The 21,541-nt window shown below is 49.6% G+C and overlaps 1 protein-coding gene across 1 annotated transcript in view; it reads right to left on the reverse strand.

Moving 5' to 3' along the window:
- Nucleotides 1–21,541, reverse strand: part of TENM4 (teneurin transmembrane protein 4) — an 848,025-nt gene that overhangs the window by 434,464 nt on the left and 392,020 nt on the right. The window contains exons 5-6 of the mRNA XM_081537618.1: nucleotides 9,263–9,550; nucleotides 4,974–5,243 (exon numbers count right to left, since the gene is read on the reverse strand). Of these exons, the coding sequence (XP_081393744.1) occupies nucleotides 4,974–5,243; nucleotides 9,263–9,485 (493 nt within the window). The 5' untranslated portion in view covers nucleotides 9,486–9,550. The remainder of the gene's footprint in view (nucleotides 1–4,973; nucleotides 5,244–9,262; nucleotides 9,551–21,541) is intronic.

Consider the following 21,541-nt stretch of genomic DNA (forward strand, 5'->3'; position numbering starts at 1 on the left):
TGGCCAGGACCTGAGACCAAAGCTCCTCATTAGACACTGGGACTGTGTCTTTTCCACCCTGCCTATGATGCCTACAGACAGGGTGGCAAGGCTGTCACGGCTCCACCTCCCCTCTTGGCTATTTACCAAGATTCTCGATTCTAGAAAGATGCCTGGTCCATGAAGGAGCTCAGCACAGCTACAGAACAAATCACAGAATGAAACTGCTAAAGAGGCACTGCGTCCACCTGACCCTGTACTTGGAGCGCAAATGCAACCTCTGCTTCCTAAAAAAAATTTATGGGATGCCAACTGTGTGCCCTGGCATGACGCCAGCTCCTCCTTGCTGTGGCCCAGCTCAGCAGGAGGGGCCTGAGGTCTGGTTCCACCTGATGGCCCTGAGGGGAGAGATTTGTGTTTACATTACCCAGTCAATTCTGTATTTATTTTGGATATTAAGCAGTGACATAAAAGCTGCTGACATTAACCTTCAGGGGCAGAAATTGGCTTTAATGGACCCCATAAAAGTTATTATTGATGGCAGCTGCCTGCAGCTTCACCATGACCTCAGCAAAAGCCTCCACCACTATCAATACTGTTGACAATTACTATTGACTAATGCAAGGCAGGGCGTGGAGGCAGTCAATGTTCCCATGGCTGGAAGTTGCTAGGGGTCATGCTTTGGTGTCCTCAGTTGCTGATTCAAGTAGAGGTGGGCAGAGAGTTCAGCCTATAGCGGCAGAGAGACCTGAGTTCAAACCCAGGCTTGGCCCACCTGCTGAATTACTGGCTGAACAATCTCCAGCAAGTCAGTAGACCTTCTGGGAACCTCAGTTTTCCCATCTGGGAAATGGGAATGCCATGCTGTTTCATGAGGGTTGAAGGCAATGGCCCATGTTCATTGTTTTGACACATGGTAGGCCCTCAGTTTGGCCTCCTTCTGCCCCTGAAAACTGGCCACACTGAGATGCTTCAGCCAACACGTCCAGAGGAGTCAAGCTCTGTTCTGACGGTAAGATCAGAGTTCTCATCACAGATAAAGGAGAAAACTGGGACCAGGAGGAAGAATGAGAGAGAAGGAGAGGAGAGCACTGGGGAAAGAAGTGAGAGCAGGAGGGCCAGAACAAGAGAAGGGCAGCCTCGAAAAAACAGAGACTCCTGCGAAGAGCCTGGGGGCTCCAGCTCAGCCAGACACACGGCCACAGCACGCCCTTCACCGCTGAACCCTAGTCCTTGGCTGTAATTGAGGTTGACGAGAACGTTATCAACCTCTTCGGGGGATAAAGGGGAGTCACTCCTATGGCTCATTCACATTCAGCATGAGCCACTGTCATTATTTAAACTCCAGTATAACAAAGTCTGCCGATGCCAGAGACACAGAAGATGTGGGTTTGATCCCTGGGTTAGGAAGATCCCCTGGAGGAGAAAACGGAACCCACTGCAGTATCCTTGCCTGGTTAACCCCACGGACAGAGGAGCCTGGTGGGCTACAGTCCATGGGGGTCTCAAAGAGTCAGACACAACTGATGGACTGAGCACGCACTCATGTCAATTGGGTCAACCTGGCCGATAGTGTCGTTCAGATCCTCAGATAACAAAGACACTAAAGTACTTTTCCAACCTGTCCAAGAGGACAGGTGCAGGGGCACCCGAGGGATGTGTGGGTTTGGAAGTCCAGGCCTGGAAGGGAGGAAGTGTTGGATCTGCCTGCCCGTCTTCTCTGAGCATAGGGTTAGAGTGCTGCAGCCCAACATGGAGATGGACAGTCAGGAGGTGAGCGTGGTGTGGCCAGGGAAGCAAGAAGCCATCCCCGTGTCCCCGCTATCAAAGGCCGAAGCTCTCCAGGCTCGTTGATTATGTCATTATCACCCAACAGAGGCTTAATTCAGCTGCAATTCAGCTCTCGGGGAATACACAATGTGGGCGGTGTGCACTTCATTCTGTCATTTACGGAAAAATGATCATTTGTCACCATGGCAAGAACCTTCCAATGAACAAGCAGCCCGATTACTTTGCTGCAGAGGAAATTCACTATGACTAGGGCTACAAGGGTAAATATTTCAGAGTTGCACAGGCCTGAATTCAAGTCGTGCTAGCCAGGTGACCTACACAGGTTTCTTAAACCTCTCTGGGCCACGTGTTTCTTATTCTGTCAGAGAGGCTGTCCTGGTCTCTGCCACCCTCCCTAAGTCTTAGCTGCCAGACCCTAGCAGGACCCTCCTCCATGTGGACCTTGCCCACAGGCTGCCCACTCCCCCACAAGCTGTAGCGCGAGTAAATGAGACCAGACAGCTAAGCATTTGGCATTGTGCTCGGGGGTCTAATAATCAGCAGCAGGTATTAACTATTATGTTTATAATTTTCCTCTTGTGCACCTTCACCTTCAACGTGAGGACTTCAAATCACAGAATCCTACATCCACCCGCCAAAGGCTCCCTCGGTGTGACGTCCACCCAGCCAGCCGTGAGAGCCGGGGCGCACCTTCGTGGGCAGCCACGGGGCAGGTGGAGCCGTGGGGTCTGAGGGGCCCTGGCTCAAAAGGGCTCAAGCCTTCAGCTGGGCGTCTGTAGGAGCTGAGAGCCTGTGCCTCGTGGGGCTGGGGCCACTGGAGGGCCCTGAAGGGCAGCCTGGAGTCAGACCTCGCCAGCCACCCATGCACCAAAGACTGAGATGACGTCTAAGGGCTGTCAGGGAGGAAGCGGCTCTGACCAAGCTAGACGTGCTCCATAAAGGCTATTTTCTATATTTATTGTTGGGGAAAGTCACTTTAAAGACTTGTGCTGTTTGGAAGCAAAGCTATTTTTTTTGTCAATGGAATGCAGTTTTTTACTATTTCATCATGAGGACTAACACAGATGCTGCAATCTCCTTTTTGATGAAAGGACAGACTGAGATTTGAAAGAAACTTGCACAAATCTGTGAGACATAGCCCTTCGCTTTATTTTTATAAGTATCAACTGCCATCATGTTTTGTAATTTGGGTCTTGATTTCACCATTGTCGGTGAAGAAAATTTTCAATAAATACGCATTACCTGTATGAAGCTAAAAATAAAATAAAATAAAAGGGTCTGCAAGTGATTTGGCTCATTTATTCCCCCCAAAGTGTTCACTGGAACACTGCTCTCATTGGATCATTTGAGAATAAAGGGTTCTTTATTCTCAGGTCAGTTTGGGGTATGTTGCTTGCTAATATATCCATCAGCATGATAAATAACATGTTAAAGGTTCTGAGAAGTCCTGCATTAAGGAAACTGTTTCAAATTCCTTGAACTCAATGTTTCCTACACTATTTGACCACAGAGCACTCCCTTCTACCCACTTCTACCTTCAATCTTAGAAATATTAACATTCTCAGAACACCAGGAATGCTGATTTCATTAAAACTGCTTATTTTACAGATGAGGAAACTGAGGTTCTCACTTACAGTGAGAAAGGATCTAACTTATCCAATGCTACACTCCAGGTCAGTGATAGACCTGAGGCTACCTGCCTCCTGGTCGGACACCACTTTCCCTGTACTGGCCTCGCATGTCAAATGCAGTGTGTAGTCAGGAAGAGAGAGGAGGGCTGCTGGCTGGGCTTGGGCCTAGGTGGGAAGGAGGATAAGGGGGTGTGGATGGCTCCCCAGTGCAGAGAGGGATAGTGGAGTGTCAAGGGAGGGTGAAACTACCAAGTTGGGGTCTGTTACCTGCTACTGCCCCCAACCCCTAAACCCAGTGCACAGGGTCCCGAGGAAACACTCTGAGTTCTCCAGCAGCAGGGGCAGAACAACGATTTGCAATCCTGCTGCTCTTGACTCTTTTTGGAGATCGCATCTCTCCACCGGACAGTGTCCTTACCTAAGACTCCTGTGTGATCCCAAGCCTGGGACTGTGTCGTGCATATAACTCACTGGAGCATCCTTGTTAGAGGCGAACCCACCTAAGTCTTCACTGCTGACCTGGTGTCCACCCTCCCCACCCGGCACCCTGGCTCCCCAATTCCCCCCAAATCCTGGGCAGGAATCACATAGGATGCTGCGTTTAGAGCTGGAAACCAGTAGGGGGCACTGGTACGCAGCTTGGTTCTTCCTGTTCTCACTCAGCTTGCCCTCCCCAACCCCCCCCTCCCACTTTTGGTGTGGCAGAGGCCAGCAGAACCCCTCACTGGACTTCTGAGAAAAAAAAGAGTCCAGCAGGAGCCTCCTCTGTGGGGACCTCTTTTGCCCAGAGACCAAAGGGCACAAGACATCGCAGAAAGAGAGCATGCCTCGGTGGCCCGCGGCACGCCTGCATTTAACTCGGAGCCCCTCGGAGATCTGCCAAACAAGGTTCGAGAGTGAGGCGGAACAGCCTGAAACCTGGCTCTCTTTCCTTCCCCCGCACCAAGGAGGCACGTGAACAAGCTGTCATCTCTTTCTCGCCCAGCATCTCTCTGGCCTTGGAACAGGGCTGCAGAGATGAGAGTGGACTCAAGTCCAGAGCCAGCACTTCCTCAGATCTGCAGATGAGATCATGGGAAAGCTGGGGGAGAAATGGGAGTTTTAAGCTACTCCAACATGACAGCTCTTGTGTGAAAGCTATCCTCCCAGCAGCAGAAGACCCTGGGGTGCAGCAGCGCCCACAACGAGTGCCCAGGTTGGCTGGAGGCTTGTGAGCAGAGTTCTGGCGGGGGGAGCATGGCTGAGGCCACAGAGGACGGGCTGTGGTGGGTGGGTTGCGCTGCCCTCTGGCCCCTCCGCTCCACCCACAGGCAGCCTGTTAAGCCTTAAGCCTGTCCCTTAGGCAACCCCTCATCTGGAAGAAAAGAGCAGCAGCCCATCTCTGGCCTGTCACCCACGGGTGGGGGTAGTTCATGTGACTTTGCGAGAGGTTCTGCCTTCTGACCGCTGAGAGCAAAGCAATTTTCCACTGCCTTCACCAGTGCCCCCAAGTAATGGAGCAGAAAGTCAGCTCTGTAATTAAAGCCCGGGGCCTGGAGCCCCGGCACGCGGCACGGGCTGAGCGCCACTCACCAGCCTCCGTGTTCTCGTGCTCCGTGTCGGTGAGCGTGAGGTTGGAGTTGGCCCGGCTGGACAGGCAGGAGCTGCGTCCGGACCGCGTGCTGCGGCCCCACAGCCGCACGGGGTGCTCGGGAGACAGCACCGTGTCCGCCTCTAGGTCGGCCTCAGAGCTGGCGCCCATGGAGTAGCCGCAGTGGGGCAGGCCGATGTCCGTGCGGTACAGGGTCCCGTGCGGGGGTGTCACCTCCCCCAGTCCCAGCTCGTGCAGGGTGAAGTTGGTGCCTAAGAGGGAAGGCAAGAGAGCTGGCTTAGGGTAATGGTGGGGGCGGGGGGTCTCACCCTGGTCCTTTGACTCACGGTGGTGGTCGATGCCCAGGCCTTTCCTCCGCGTCCTCCCCACCAGCCCAAACCCTCCACACCCTTATGGAAGGCTCAGCTCAAACAGCCCTTCCTTGAAGTCTCCCCTCATCCTACACTCTGTGCAGAAGTCACTGCTTCTTTTTCTGAGCCCCCTCTGAGAGTCCTCAGCCCTGGGCATCTTGCAGAGCAGAGCTGCTTAATGGCCTGGACCCTCTGCTGGAGATGGCTTCAAGGGGCGGGGCAGGGACTGTACCCCGTTCATTCCTAAATCCCTGGGCCTAGGGCACAACCTGGTACCCAATCCATGGGGCTCAATACATGTCTGCTCAGCTGGACAGAGGGCTTCTGCTTGCCTCTTCCAGGCCGGGGAGGGCCTTCCAGCAAGGAGGGCTCCTGAATAAGGCAGAAGCCTAGTCCATGAGATGCCAGTGGCTCCCCAGGACCCGACGCTCCTTTCTGGCCAGGTCAGGAAGGCCTGGAGCAGGAAAGTGAAGAAGATGGTGACAGGCTGAGAAAAGCAGGCCTTGCACAAGGAAGGAGCCTCTGCCCTCTGCTTTGTCAGGCCAGGTGGGCTGTGACAGGAGTTAGCAGGCTCTAGAGCAACCCAGGGAGCCAAGTACACAGCCAAGGCTTGGGGCCGCTGACAGGTCTCCTGAGCCCTCGGGAAAGTCTGGAGGTGCCCAGGACAGAGGCCAGAAGACATGGATGAGGGTGGTTCATTCAGGGATCAGTGTCTGTGGGACAAACAGGATACTAGCTTCCATGGGAAACACAGCCTCCACATTCCTCAGTGTCTATCACACACGGCTTCTTCCTGATTTCTAACATTCTCAGCAATCAGGGAGCACCACATTTCACCCAACCAAGCCAGCCCTGGCTCTTTCCTGATGTACAGCAATGAGCAGGGCATGGTTTCTGACTTCACAGAGCTCACAGTCCATGGGAGAGATACAACCCAGACCATGATGAAGGGTTAAAGCCCTAAGTGTGGGAGGATGCAGGGAAGGAGTTCTGGAGGCACAGAGGGTGGGAGCTCAGAGGAGAGGTTCGTGGATCAGAGTAAATGTGAAGAGCAGGGTAAGAAGAGACAAGGGGAGGATGTACGTGCTTTGAAGGGTCCGACACCCAGGACCAGTCCTGAAGAGGACAAGCTGGCAAAGGAAGGGAGCAGGAAATGCCTGTGAGGCAGGAGGGGAGCCAGCACAGATGGCCTCCTCTCCCGGTTGTGTGCGTCACTCTTACCAAGAGTCCCTGTGCCTTCTCCCTGCCACCACTCAGGGTCTCGGTCAGTTCTGTGTCCAGTCTGGCACAGATTAGGAGCTCAGCGAAAGTTAGTTAAATAATCAGACAGACACACTTTGGTAGCAAGCACTCTGCAGGGTGGATAAAAGTGGGAGGAGAGAACTTAGCTAACATCCTAGGATTTTTGAGGCTAATCCACCTGCAATGTGGGAGACCTGGTTTCGATCCCTGGGTCGGGAAGATCCCCTGGAGGAGGGAAAGGCTACCCACTCCAATATTCTGGCCCGGAGAATTCCATGAAGTGTATAGTCCATGGGGTCGCAAAGAGTCGGACACGACTGACTGACTTTCACAGGGAGGCAAAGGAAGAGAGCTTTGTAGGCTGCAGTGCCCATGCCTGCCTATGAGTTGAGAACACTTCCTGTTTGTTATTTATGAAGATGAGAGCGGCTCCTCCGGGGCCCGGCAGGGCTCACTGAGCTCCACCAAGCATGGCAGCAGAGAGTTGGAGGAGAGCTTTGACACCACTGGTCGCTTCCCCTCACTGATACCCAGAGATGGCGACCAGTAGCAGGCAGCATTTCTGAAGCATCTGCTTTATGCAAGTGTCACGTGCTCTATCTACAGTCCTCATTCTCCCCACCACTCTATAATTAGGAAGCATCGCTGTGACCGCACCATCCAGGTGAAGACACTTGGGATAATAAAAATGGCAGAGTCAGAACTCAAACCAGGTCTGTCTGATGTCAGAGTCTGAGCTGTTAACCACAAATGGGCAAGAGCTGAAGACTTTTTGCCTTTAAAGCACCAGAAGCAGTCTTGCTAACAGGTCAGCTTTCCATGTGGATCGAAGCCTGGGGGAGAGGCCAGCTAAGCTGTCAGGCTCTATTGGGGGTGTGTGTGACCAGCTCCTCTTGTCTCTATGATCTTGGGCAAATGAATCATTGAGGTTGTTGTAAAGGTTAACTAACAATGTCAGAATGCATATAAATTACATGGCACAGCCCCCTGCTAACCTTGTCCATGGAAGGGGAGTGGGCAGGGCAGAATCAGGGAGGGCTGTGTGAACTGTCAGGGACTCGTAGGGGCCTACCCGGCATTGAAGAGGCTCTGCAGGCAGAAAAACAGGAATCACTGAGGCACCAGCGTAGGTGACTTATATTACAGCAGGGGTGGGAATAATGAGCAGCCCTGCAGGGCTGGATGTGGGTGGTGGGGTGTGGAAAGGCAGGGGATAAAACAATCCAGAAAGACAAAGACTTGGGGAAAGCCCTCTGGTGTTAAGGAACTCATGGTAAGGACAATGGGGAGTCAGTCTCTACTTCCCTCTAGCTGCAGGGCTGAGCATGGCCCAAAGCCAGCAGCACTGAGTGAAGAGGGTGTGCGGTCAACCCCCCAAGAGAGGTGATAGTGGCCGGAACTGGGGCAGTGGCTGAGGGGATAGAGAAGAGGGATGGATTTGAAAGGTATTCTGGAGTTGGATGGCTAGGCTTTCGAGACTGCAGTGTGTAGGGAGTGAAGGAGAGGGAGTCAGGCACCAAGATATCCCCCCAGATTACTAAATTCTTAGGTCTCGGATCACCAGCGTCTTCCCCTCGAGGTCAGTGAAAGTCACTCAGTCGTGTCTGACTCTTTGTGACCCCATGGACTATACAGTCCGTGGAATTCTCCAGGCCAGAATACTGGAGTGAGTAGCCTATCCCTTCTCCATGGGATCTTCCAGACCCGGGAATCGAACCAAGGTCTCTTGCATTGCAGTTGGATTCTTTACCAACTGAGCTATAAGGGAAGCCCATTGAGCTATGAGGGAAGCCCATAGCCTCAAGGTCAGGACAGTGCTTAATTCAGAGAAGCTGCTAAGATATGTTTGCTGAAGGAATACATATAGCTGCTGCTGCTGCTGCTAAGTCGCTTCAGTCGTGTCTGACTCTGTGCGACCCCATAGAGGGCAGCCCACCAGGCTCCCCGTCCCCGGGATTCTGCAGGCAAGAACACTGGAGTGGGTTACCATTTCCTTCTCCAGTGCATGAAAGTGAAAAGTGAAAGTGAAGTCGCTCAGTCATGTCCGACTCTTCGCGACCCCATGGACTGCAGCCTACCAGGCTCCTCCGTCTATGGGATTTTCCAGGCGAGAGTACTGGAGTGGGGTGCCTTTGTCTTCTCCGAATACATACAGAACAAACAACAAAACCAATAAGTAGGACTTACTCAGCACTTGGTGCTATCACACTTACTTCGTAAACGCGTCGTCTCATGAATCCTCGAGACAAATCAGGGAAGTAAAGAGTGCTCACGGCCTCTCACCGGAGAGGCTTGGAGGAGAGCGGGCGACTGCTCAGAGCTTAACCCCCGGCAGGCGCTGACACCGAGCCAGCACCTAACTGTCTCATTACGCCCACAAGAGGGGTGAGCAAGCAAATGAAGGAACCAAGAGTGGACTACAGCCGAGGCTCTGATCCGAGCCAGGCGGCCAAAATAGCGGAGAGCTGGCGTTGACAGGGAGCGCTCCACCCCTCTGGGCTCGCGTGCCAGCTCACCTGCCACGCCCGTGTTAACCATGTGCACATCTGTGCGCATGCGCGACCCCAGGCAGGCCTCCGGGACACACCTGTGAGCATGCGCGACCCAGCCCGGCCCCATCGCCCCCGGAGCACACCTGTGAGCCGGAGCATCCTTACCCCCTACCTGGCCGCCCTCACCTGCACGGCAGAACTCCTCGGCCTCCTGCGGTACCAGGTCCTTGACGCGGCTGCCGTAGGTGAGGCGCGCGTCCTGGTCGTAGGCCTTGAGGGTCTCGCTGGAGCTGTAGGATTTCTGCGGGGCCTTGCCCTCCTCGCTGTCGGCCGACGAGCTGGTGTAGCGGCGCTCGGCGTCGCGGCGCCGGGTCAGCGAGCGGTATGGCTTCCTCTCCTTCACGTCCATGGCCTCCGGCCCGCGCTCCTCCACATCCACGAACAGGGTCCTCGCCGCGCTCAGGGCCGAGTGGTCTGGAGCCCGAGAAACCGAAGAAAGGGCGTGAGCTGCGGACCCAGGAGGGAAAGGCGATCCCGGGGTCCATCCCAGACCTCGCTTCACCCTGCAGCGCTGTGGACGCTGAGGGTCCTCGGGCTCTGGAGGCTGAGGGCTCCATGGCCATGCAGCCATTAAGTGGCACAGGGGGGCTTGCACCCAAAGTTGGTAATGATGAACCCCTTCTCGTCCCGCTCGGTGACCTATCCACCTGTGAAGATGCCCGGAGCCTCTCCTTCAGTGATGAGTATCAAGGAAGCTGACATCGAAGGTCAGAGGGCACCGGTTTTCCAATCCCCCTGGATGGGAATCCCATGTGTATTCCCACGAGGCCCCAGCTGGGACAGGGCCTCACACAGACCAGGGGCTTCTTAAAAATCTGTGAAATGAACGACTACATTCAGGCACTGGGATAAGCACTTTACATATATTAGCTTATCAAATGTCATATGTCCCCAGATGTTTTTATTTTCTCCAAACTTTTCTGGAAATGAGCCAAGGTGTAAGCAACCAGTTCACAGTTATCACCACCAGATAATTAAATAATTACCTGCTTATTGTCTGTTTTCTTGCACTAATATGTAAGCACCATGAAAGCAGAGGCCTTAATACTTTTGCTCACTCCTGATTCACTGCACCTAAAGTGAAGCCTGGTGCCTCTCATACATATTTAATAAACCAGCCAACCAATCTCCATCTGACAGATGAGAAAACTGCGATGTCAAACCTCCTTGAAGGTGACTTAGGGGTGAGTATCAAAGCCAAGATCTGAAACCAGGTCTGTTTGACTCTAAAGCCCGAGTTTTCCTCTTTTATTATTCCCCGGTGAGTCCCCTCCCTCCCACCACACAAGTGTCCTTACAGGTAGGCTGGTCCTGGCAACCATGCCAGTCAGAGAACTCCCTCACCTCCAGATGTGTCCATTTCATTAGAGGCGCCACAGCACCTGCTGCATACATCTGGGGTTTGCCAGGGTATCTGATTGATGGGAAATTCCTCATCTCCCATTCTCCCCTTTTCTGCATCTTGACTATTTTGCCCTAGACAGACATTTTTAAAAGCTATTATGTCACCCTCTTTCTCTTTCCAAATGGCTTCCTTTGGCTCTGGGGTCCAAACGTAGCCAGCCCCATGAAAGAGTCAGGAGGCCAGCACAGGAAGAAAGCAGAACATCCTGCACAAAGTATGATTAGAGCTCTTTTCTGAAACATACAACCTTCTCAGACCTTTCATCGTTTCACTTTTCAGAACAAGATGGGCATACAAAATGTGCTGTTGTGTCACGGTCCTAATAGAGAAACAACAGAGTGAGGGCTGTCATCAAGGAGTCTCAGTGACCAACAAGGAGGGTGGTAGGTCTGTCCAACGGGGCGGTGGTGTTCAGTGCCTGCCAGTGCTGTGACACAGGAGTGTAGGGGGTCTTGTGACTTTTTAAAACAGGCTGGAAATTTAGATTTGGATGTAAAAGGTATGATTTTTAAATGTTATCCATTATTATATGTAGGCCAAACTAAACACACTGATGGAAAACACTATCCAGAACAAAACTGACCCAAGTTCTGCCTCTGATCATGGACATCAGAGGCATCAGTATCCCTTTGGCCTGAGGATGCACTCTTCCTTCCCAAGTCCCCCAGGGCAGAGCTTAGCTAGGTTCCAATGCAACCTTTGTCTGTCTTATTAAAGGGCCCTCTGGACCCACTCAAATGGGGTCATATGTCCTAACCCAGAAAACTGCAGCACTTTTTCTGCAAGAAAACATCTGAGGTTACCACTAGATGCCTTTGGGATTTATCACAGATCTGAGTGTCTGCTGCAGACTTCCCTCTACATAGTTCTCCATGATCTTCAAGAGTGCAAGTATTTGTGACTTTATTGGTGCCTCAAAATAACCATGAAGTATATATGACAACTATATTCACCCCCCATTTTATACATGAGGTCACAATAACCCAGAGCCCTACCATCTCCTACCCAGAGGCATATGGTGAGCTAGTGGCAAAGCCAGCATGACTAGGCAGACTTCAGTGCCTTAGGGTTATAATTAGAGCCAGTTAAAATGAATAAGTGACATTTTGGGGGGCCCAATTTTCAAAATGGCCCTGGAAATTAGTGCTGGGATGAGGGGGTTTGATCTAGGATACACAGAGATCAAATCATCTTCCTGGGGCCTCAGGGCCCTGAGCTCTGCCCTCTTGATGCTAGGCCTCCTGACACAAGCTGTCAAGACAATGATCTTCTGAGTGCCTGAGGAGCAGGACCACAGGGAAGACAGGGGATGATACCTTCTACTCCAGGATCTGCAAAATATTTCTGTCTAAAATCGATAATTTGAAAAATGTCTTCCATTGTGAGTTGATACACAGATATATGTATGTGAGTGTGTTTGTATGTATGAAATGGAAAAAAGATACAAAAGTTACTACCATGAGGGGCAATGCACTCTGATATTTCCTATTTCATTCTCTTTCATTTTTTGAAAATGGCTGATTATAACTCTCTAAAATGAAATCATAGCCCAATACTGGCTTTTCACTCAAAGCAGTGGAGGTGATGGAATTCCAACTGAGCAATTTCAAATCCTAAAAGATGATGCTGTGAAAGTGCTGTGCTCAATATGCCAGCAAATTTGGAAAACTCAGCAGTGGCCACAGCACTGGAAAATGTCAGTTTTCATTCCAATCCCAAAGAAAGACAATGCCAAAGAATGTTCAAACTATCGTACAATTGCGCTCATTTCACATGCTAGCAAAGTAATGCTCAAAATCCTCCAAGCTAGGCTTCAACAGTATGTGAACCAAGAATTTCCAGATGTTCAACCTGGATTTAAAAAAGGCAGAGGAACCAGATATCAAATTGCCAACATCCGTTGGAAAAAGCAAGAGAGTTCCAGAAAAACATCTAATTCTGCTTTATTGACTATGCCAAAGCCTTTGACTATGTGGATCATGACAAATTGTGGAAAATTCTTAAAAGAGATGAGAATACCGGACCACCTACCTGCCTCCCGAGAAACCTGCATACAGGTCAAGAAGCTACAGTTAGAACTGGACATGGAATAATGGACTGGTTCCAAATTGGGAAAGGAGTACATCAAGCCTGTATATTGTCACCCTGCTTATTTAACTTATATGGAGAGTACAGCATGCAAAATGCCAGGCTGGATGAAGCACAAGCTGGAATCAAGATTGACAGGAGAAATATCAACAACCTTGGATATGCATATGACACCACCCTTATGGCAGAAGCAATGACGTACTAAAGAGCCTCTTGATGAAGGTGAGTGAATAGGAGAGTGAAAAAGCTGGCTTAAAAGTCAACATTCAAAACACTAAGATCACGTCATCTGGTCCCATCACTTCATGGCAAATAGATGGGGAAACAATGGAAAAAGTGACAGACTTTATTTTCTTGGGCTCCAAAATCACTGCTGATGGTGACTGCAGCCATGAAATTAAAAGATGCTTGCTCCTTGAAAGAAAAGCTATGACATAGAGTATTAAAAAGCAGAGACATTACTTTGCTAACAAAGTTCTGTATAGTCAAAGCTATGGTTTTTCCAGTAGTCATGTGTGGATGTGAGAGTTGGACCATAAAGAAGGCTGAGTGCTGAAGAATTGATATTTTCAAAATGTGGTGTTGGAGAAGACTCTTGAGAGTTCTTTGGGCTGCAAGGAGATCAAACCAATCAATCCTAAAGGAAATCAACCCTGAATATTCATTGGAAGAACTGATGCTGAAGCTGAAGCTCCAATACTTTGACCACTTGATGCGAAGAGTTGACTCACTGGAAAAGACCCTTATGCTTGGAAAGATTGAAGATAGGAGGAGAAGGGGATGACAGAGGATGAGATGGTTGGACAGCATCACCGTCTCAATGGACTAGAGTTTGAGTAAGCTCTAGGAGTGGATGTAGGACAGGGAAGCCTGGTGTGCTGCAGTCCGTGGGGTTGCAAAGAGTCAGACAGGACTGAGCAACTGAACAACAATGAGTGAGGGAGTGAGTGAAGTTGCTCAGTCATGTCCGACTCTTTGCGACCCCATGGACCCCCATGGACCCCAGGCTCCTCTGTCCATGGGATTCTCCAGGCAAGAATACTGGAGTGGGTTGCCATTTCCTTCTCCAGGGGATCTTCCCGGCCCAGGGATCCAACCCGGGTCTCCTGCATTGGAGGCAGACGCTTTAACCTCTGAGCCAAGAACAACAATGGCTCAGCCTAATTTGGATAAGGATTTATGGGGACTGCCACCTCAACTCTGTTCCCTCTGACTCTTTACTTCCAACCCATTACTTCAAGTAACAATAATTATGGTGATAATAAGCACTCAATTTTAATGTTAATTGGTCACTAATATTTCATAATAGGAATAATGGCATTATTAATATCCAATATACTGTTATATTTAGTAGCTATTACTTATGGAGTGTTTTACTCCATAACTTTTACTATGATTATATGTGATAACATTTTAATTCTCACTTCAATCCAGTGTTATAGATACTAGAATTCTCTGCAAAGTACAGATAAGAAATTGTGAGGTCAAGTATCCTGACCAAGGTTACACAGCTCTTGAGTGATGGAGCCACAGTTCGGACCCAGGCAACTCAACTCAGCACATGGATATAACCCCTGAATAGCACTGCTTTTATAGACTGTGCCAGGTCATGCCACTGCCTGCCTTTGTCCCTCTAGCTGCCCTGTGGAGCCTTCCAGATGAATTCCATTTTCTTGGTCAAACTGGAAAGCTCTTCTCCATCTGGCCCACCTTCCTTCTCCACCATTGAGCCACTTTCCTGGACATTAATTCTGTGGCCTTCACACCTCTGTGCATGCCTGCTGCATCACTGAACATCCAGCTAACTAGATGGTCTGTGTTCACATCTGCATCTCCCCTTAACTGCAGTAGGTTGAAGGCAGGTCTGGCCTCCTGAGTGTTCATGAAACATCTGCTGAATGAATAAATAAATAAAATTACTTGGCAGCTATTTATCCCTTCTTATCAATCTTAAGTGATATAAACTGTGAGTAGTTACATTTAGGCCATGTGTGTTAGGAACAACTAAGATTGAACTAAAGGCATTGCTTGGATGTATTATTTTTAAATTTCAAAGGCAACCTGGGTTTGAAGTATATGTCTACCACTTCGCAGCTATGTGACCTTGGTCAAGTTATTTAACCTCTCTGTGCTGCAGTTTCCTCATTAAAATAGTACCAACCTCATAGGTTGTTCTGAGGATGAAATGGGTTAATACATAAAGAAAAAGGTCCTACTGTGTAGCACAGAGGACTACATTCAATACCTGTGATAAACCATAATGGAAAAGAATATATGTAAGTATATATATATATGTATAACTGAATCACTTTGCTGTACAGCGGAAATTAAACACAACATTGTAAATCAACTATAGTTCAATAAAATTTTAAAAAAGAAATACATGCAAGCCATTATTATCATCAGAAAAATCCCACATTTTAGTTTTAAAAGGCATAATTTAAAAGGCTCTAGTTAGATGTCAATTATAACTGGAGAGGGAATATCCCCTTGGAAACATATGTTAATAAGTCAGAGACACAGTTTTGGCTATTAGACTGGTGGATGACTATGTCTCTTATCACCATGTACCTGTTGACTGAAGACACTGGCTTCGAGGCAAAGGCTCAGTAATTACAAATTATTAAGAACACAGTTCTCAAATTCATGGCTTCCCTGTTACAAAGGAAAACATTTGCCTTGCTCTCATTTCCTTTTCACTTTTTCCAGTTTAGTCTTAATATAGTAATTCAGTAAATATTTACTTCTTTTGAACAGATGGGAGATTGGTCATGGTTCACACCGAAGCTGGCATTTAATCGAGAGAAGAAGAGAAGGTTGGGATGAAAGGAGTGACAGTGGAGAAAAACTCCTGATGGAGCCAAGGTGTGCAGTAGAGGGATGCGGAGACCCTGGAGGGGTGGGGGCAGCGCCGCGGAAGGGTGTCAGTTCAGCCCCTGCAACCCCCACCCATGGGCTGGAGGACAGAAGCCCCCGCACACGTCCATGCCTGTGCAGTCAGTCCCTCCTTACCCTGCTGCCCTCCGAGTTCCCCACCTGACCCTTCCTCTGCTTCTTCTCACTGACTGCAGAATAATCCACAGCCCAACTCGCCTCTACCAGAAACACCCCTCTTGCCTGCTGAAACTCTTGTAGAGGTAAGCCCTGAGCACACAAAGTTACCTTTGCAGAGGAGTTCATTTCCACAGCCTGTCAGAGACCGGTCTTGTGCTAGAACTGGGGTCCAGAGACGAGCAGGACATGAGTTCTATGGGGGCAGCTCCCCATCACTCTGGGGTCTCAGCCATAGGTACCATCAACGAAGGGTGCTTCGAGAAACCGTGAACCACAGTTGTATAGGAGAAGAGAATGGCAACCCACTCCAGTATTCTTGCCTGGAGAATCCCACGGACAGAGGAGCCTGGCGGGCTATAGTCCATGGGGATGCAAGAATCAGACAGGACTTGGCGACTAAACCACCATAGTTGCATAACCTTCTCCTCACTTTTGGTCTGTCTACGGTGAAGGAGCATGGGCTGTGGACAAAGGTCGGGAAGAATAAAGTCTGTGCTGAATGCTGTGCTTGGTGCTTCCTACACAGTCCCATGAGAACCCTAGTTACTTCTTTGTTTTGTAGCTGTGCCTCACAGCATGTGGGATCTTAGTTCCTCAACCTGGAATCAAATCCATGCCCACTGCACTGGAAGCAGAGAGTCTTAACCAGTTAAGTCCCCTAATCTTCTCAGTTTAGGGAGTGGACTCAGTGAGCCAGGTGGTTGATAACGTTCACACAGCCAGTAAGCCCGTGATTCTAAAATCCATATATATATATATTTCTTCTCCATGGAGCTGGATGCAGATGGATCTGAAGGTTTGAACAAGCGCATGAATGTGGGGAAGCCTGGGGACACACGCTGATGACGGCAAAAGAGGCAGTGACGATAAAACGGTGGTTAATCGAACACCTACTCATGCCAGGTACTTTGCAGGCGTTGTTGCTAATCCTTGCAACAACTCTGCAGGTTCGATGTTATCCTCTTATTTCATATTTTCCCTTATTTACTCTTATTTTACAAATGAGATAACAAGCTCAAAGAGATTAAGTGATTTACTCTTAAATCACATGGCTTCCAAATGTCAGGGTCTAGATTTGTATCAGAAGAAAATGTTTAATCCCGAAGAAGGGTATCGCACACCTAGAGCCAGAGGTTAAGTCGTTTGGTAAATGATTGCTAAGGACCCTTCCTGCTAAGTGCTGTGGAAGATGCGTGGAGGCGAAGCACGAGACTGCCTTACTGCCTCCCTTCCTCCCACTCTCCTCCCGTCCCTGCCTCCCTCAACACTGACTCCCTACCCTGCTCTGCAAGCCTGTGTGAGGCTTCAGTGGACAAGACAAACGAGCTTCCTACAGCTTGGAGTTTCCAGACAAATTAGGCTGGGGAGGGACACCAGAATGGCCCCTAGTGTAGGTCAAGTGGACAAAAGTTGGAGAGGTGAGTAAAGGACCACCGCCCAGAGAAAGCGACATCCAAACCATGACCACAGAAAGTCAAGTAAAAGTGAGCCAGGCCAGATGGTCTTGAGGTCACTCGACCTCAAGTCTCGATCTCTGATCTTCCCATCTTCTCTGAAAATCAGAGAAAATGATTTACCTACAGTAAAATTTACTATAATTTGCCTATAGTAAAAAAATACATTTATTTCACCCACTTGAATCTACAGATTTCCAACTAAAACAAAAAACTTCAAAAACCATGCCTAACCTTTCCTCAAGAGTACAATCTGATATTTTCTATCTTACTCTAGTCTACTAAAATAGAAATATGGATGGGTTGCCAACCTAGAGTCTGAGAAAGACCGTTGTAGGTCACAGCCTGGATGAAAGTGGTGGTGGGGGGGCGGAGGGTGGTGAGGGAGACTGGGAACAGACAGACTTCAGACTTCAGAGAGGGAAAGAGGTTTAAGATCAAGCTTGAGAGGTGAGCCTGGTAGAAGAAATAAAAAGATATTTCCATGAATGATTATGGTGTAAGTGGACAGTAAAAAGTAAAAACGCAGGTGGTAGGAAACCTGGGCCTGGCAATCCCAGCAGAGCATGTCCTCTAGCTTGGCAGTCCCCAGCCTCTGTGGCACCAGCAGCCAGGTTTCATGGAAGACAGTTTCCATGGACCCGGGGCTGCTGTAGGGAATGGTTTCGGGATGATTCAAGTGCATTACATTTATTGTGCACTTTATGTCTGCTATTAGTACATCAGCTCCACCTCAGATTAGCAGGTCTTAGATCCTGGAGGTTGAAGAGCCTTGCTCTAGCTGGTTTTCTGGGCACAGGAGCAGGCCTCGAAGAAAGGCAAGGACGTGGGATTCGAGAAGAGAAGAGGAGACGGGGTAACAAAGCTTCTGGTGTTTGGGAAAAACTCACAAAGCCAACCTGGGCCCTGCACATGGGTTCCAGCAATATTTATGAGGGGCAGGGGCCTGGAGCATTCACACAGAGACCTCATCAGACGTATAGCCCTGCCAAGGACCCTTTGCCCTGCCAGAGCCTCAGGGAAACGGGGGCTGTTACCACCCTGGGTTTCCCTGCAACCTCAGAAATGACCAGAGACGAGCCAGGAAATTGACTGAATTCCTACTGGACTAAAATTTTATAAGTTTCCTTTAACACAAGCACACAGTGATATTTTCAGTTCTTAGTGTGTCAAAAAGTGCCCATAAATATTTCAGAGCTAAAATGTGTTCTGCAAAACGTAAGTCCTGGGCACCGTGTGTGTGTGTGTGTGTGTGCGCGCGCGCACGCGTGTGCGCACAGCAGAAAGTCATCATAAATTTTTACTTTCCTTAGTCCCTCAAAGTCTGCTCTGGCGAGTCCTTTGTTTTCAATTCCAGCATGATATGAAGGTGAATGCCAGGGGGAGCGGCACCTCATCTGTGCCAGGTACTGTGCTGGTTTATGCACAAACCACAGAGGCAGGCACCATTATCTCCACTTTACAGATTTGGGAACTGAGGCTCAGAGTAGCAAAGGGATGCTCCATTCACACAAAATGCCAAGACGAATCCAGCTGCTCTGTGCTCCCTGTGGCAGCCTGCAGAGCACATTGCTCTGACCTGACACATTAGGGAGTCCCCTGCCTTTTAGAGGGGGGTTCTGGAAGGGGAACACATGTACACCCATAGTGATTCATGTCAATGTATGGCAAAACCAATATAATATTGTAAAGTAAAACAATAAATAAATAAAAAAAAATGCTGAGACAGTGATTATGACAAGGGCAGTGAAAGGCAAGGACTTCACGTGCATTAGCTCATTTAGGCCTCACCATGCCCCAGAACCATTCTCTTTTAATAGATGAAAGAAATTGGGATGTTTAGAGGTTGTGCTTTGCCCAGAGGACCACACCAAGGAAGGGAAAGAGCCAGGATTCAAACTTGGGTCTCTATGACCCTCAGGCTCAAGCTTTTAATCAGAACCCGTATTGCTACTCACCTAGGTCAACCCTTATCTTAATTTGCTTAAATGTTGTATTTGTTCTTTCACCTTGTGTTTGAAGCAATGTTAATTCTTCTGATCAACTAAGTTAGCACCTGACCTGGACTTGTACAGTTTCACCTCTAAATGTTCCTGCCCAGAAAGCCAGCACTGTGGGCCAGGGAAAGGGCTTCCTTGGGAACTTGGTAGACTGTGGCCCTGTGCCCAGCCTGGCTGCAGGGACATCCCTCATCAGCCGCTGGCAGGCAGGTGACAGATGGTGCCGCTGCCCACAGAAGCCATGTCGCTCTTCACTTGGAAGGCTTGTCACAGGTCAGGCACCAAAGGGCCCATGGTTGCTTTATGGGCATGGCTCCTCTGATTCTGGCTGGGGGAGCTCCCACCAGGGCAGCCCCAGCCCCGATCCCCCTGCAGGGCTGAGCCCGTGCAGGACATGGAACAAAGTCAGTCCTCAGCCAACAGGAGCTATAATGGGGGCTGTGGTCTCCGCATTCCTCCAACTACAGTCTACTCTCTCAAAGCTATTTGCCCGCCAATGATTCCCCTTTACAAATGGTGACATCTCAGAGTCAGAAAATGTGGCATTTATTGTCTCAAGAGTGAAAGCACCATCAAAGGTCAGCAGGTTCATGTCCCACTCACACTGGGAGGTCGCACCAGCTCCAAAGCCCAGGACTTTACTACTTCCAGAGACAGCTGTGGCTGAGAGATTGTGCTTCTTGACATGGAGCCAGACCTGCTTCCTTTCAGCTTCCTTCCACAGGCCTCAGCTCTACCCCCTGGGGTCTCAGGAAATGAGTCTAACAATTTGCCCTGGCAGCCTTCTGGACTGACGAGGAACCAATCTGTGTGTCCTTGAGTCTTCTCGTCAGATCAAACATCTCACCATCCCAGTCACCTTTCCCCAGATTCATCCATCTCACTCCCTTTTCCCATCTAACGAGGCTTCATCAGATCTAGGGTGAGGTCTCTTGCCTTCTGAGATGGCCCCCACTCTGTCTGTGGAGTGTGTTTCTTCCAGGGTCTCTCTTGCCTTTTGAGACAGAACACTCTCTGTCTATGGAATGTGTACCTCTCTAAATAAATCCACTTCTTATCCATCACTTTGCCTCTCACTGAATTCTTTCTGCCGTGAGACATAAAGTACCTGAGCTTCAGTAAGTCCTGACTCTAGAAGCTAAGGTCCTCACACACTCAGATGGGATGAAATCCATCCTCCTGACCTCAATCAAATAAAGCTTGGGCTCTGTCACCTCTGCCCCCATTCTATTTTCAATTCTCCTCTGCTCAAGTCCTTTCACGAATAGCACGTACCCTTAGTTTAAAACTACTCCAGCTTTGCTGTTTGGGGAGACACTGCTTTGGCAAAAGGAGAAGAAGGGGACGACAGAGGATGAGATGGTTAGATGGCATCACCGACTCGATGGACATGAGTTTGAGCAAGCTCTGGGAGTTGGGGATGGACTGGGAAGCCTGATGTGCTGCAGTCCCTGGGGTTGCAGAGTCAGACACGACTGAGCGACTGAACTGCTGAACTGCTTTGGTAAAAGATCCCCATTGTTCTCCTTACTTGCTGCAAGTAATTAATCCTTCCTTCTCCCCAACCCTCCTTCCTCCAAAACAATCTAGGGTGAGACTTGGGGACAAGTAGTTTGACCAGAAGCAGTCAGAGGACAGACATGTCTAAGGTGATTCCAACACAGTGAACACAAAAGAGCAGCTGACACAGAAACTTGGGCACAGAGGGACACCAGCTCGGGCGTCCTGAAGGAGGTGACACCTGAGCTGAGGAGGGAAGGCTGTGTGCTGTGCTTAGTCACTCAGTTGTGTCTGACTCTTTGCGACCCCATGGACAAGGCTCCTCTGTCCCCGGGATTCTCCAGGCAAGAATACTGGAGTGGGTTGCCATTGCCTTCTCCAGGGGATCTACCTGACCCAGGGATCGAAGCCAGGTGTCCTGCATTGCAGGCAGATTCTTTACCATCTTTACCAGGGAAGCCCGAAGGAGTTAACCGGGGGACGGGGGGAGGAGAGTGCTCAGGTTTGCCCACATGCCTCTCTCACGGGGCACAGTCTGCATGTCCCTCACCCTCTCTCCAGCGCTGGACTCCATATTCCCATGGGGCAGCTCAAACCTGTGTGGGTTCTTTGAAAGGGAGGTACCCTGTCTGCTGAGACTCAGTATTTCCATGAACAACACCTTGAGAAATGGTCTCTTCTGCAGTGGAGCACCCCCCTGAAAATGGTCCTCTTTCCTTCTCCCTATAAAACCAGTGCAAGCCCTGAAACCCTCTCAACTCTCTGTAAAATGTATACAAGGGTCCCGCACCGATTTCCCACTTTTTATGAGTTCATTCTGAGACCACACTTTGAGATAAGCAGGAATGGGGAGAGATAGGCCGATTAATCACACATCCTCTGTGGTATCCAAGGCTTACCCTGT

Source organism: Giraffa tippelskirchi, chromosome 10, assembly GCF_054371585.1.
Source record: "Giraffa tippelskirchi isolate mGirTip1 chromosome 10, T2T-mGirTip1v1.2.pri, whole genome shotgun sequence".
In the NCBI taxonomy this organism is placed as follows: Eukaryota; Metazoa; Chordata; class Mammalia; order Artiodactyla; family Giraffidae; genus Giraffa; species Giraffa tippelskirchi.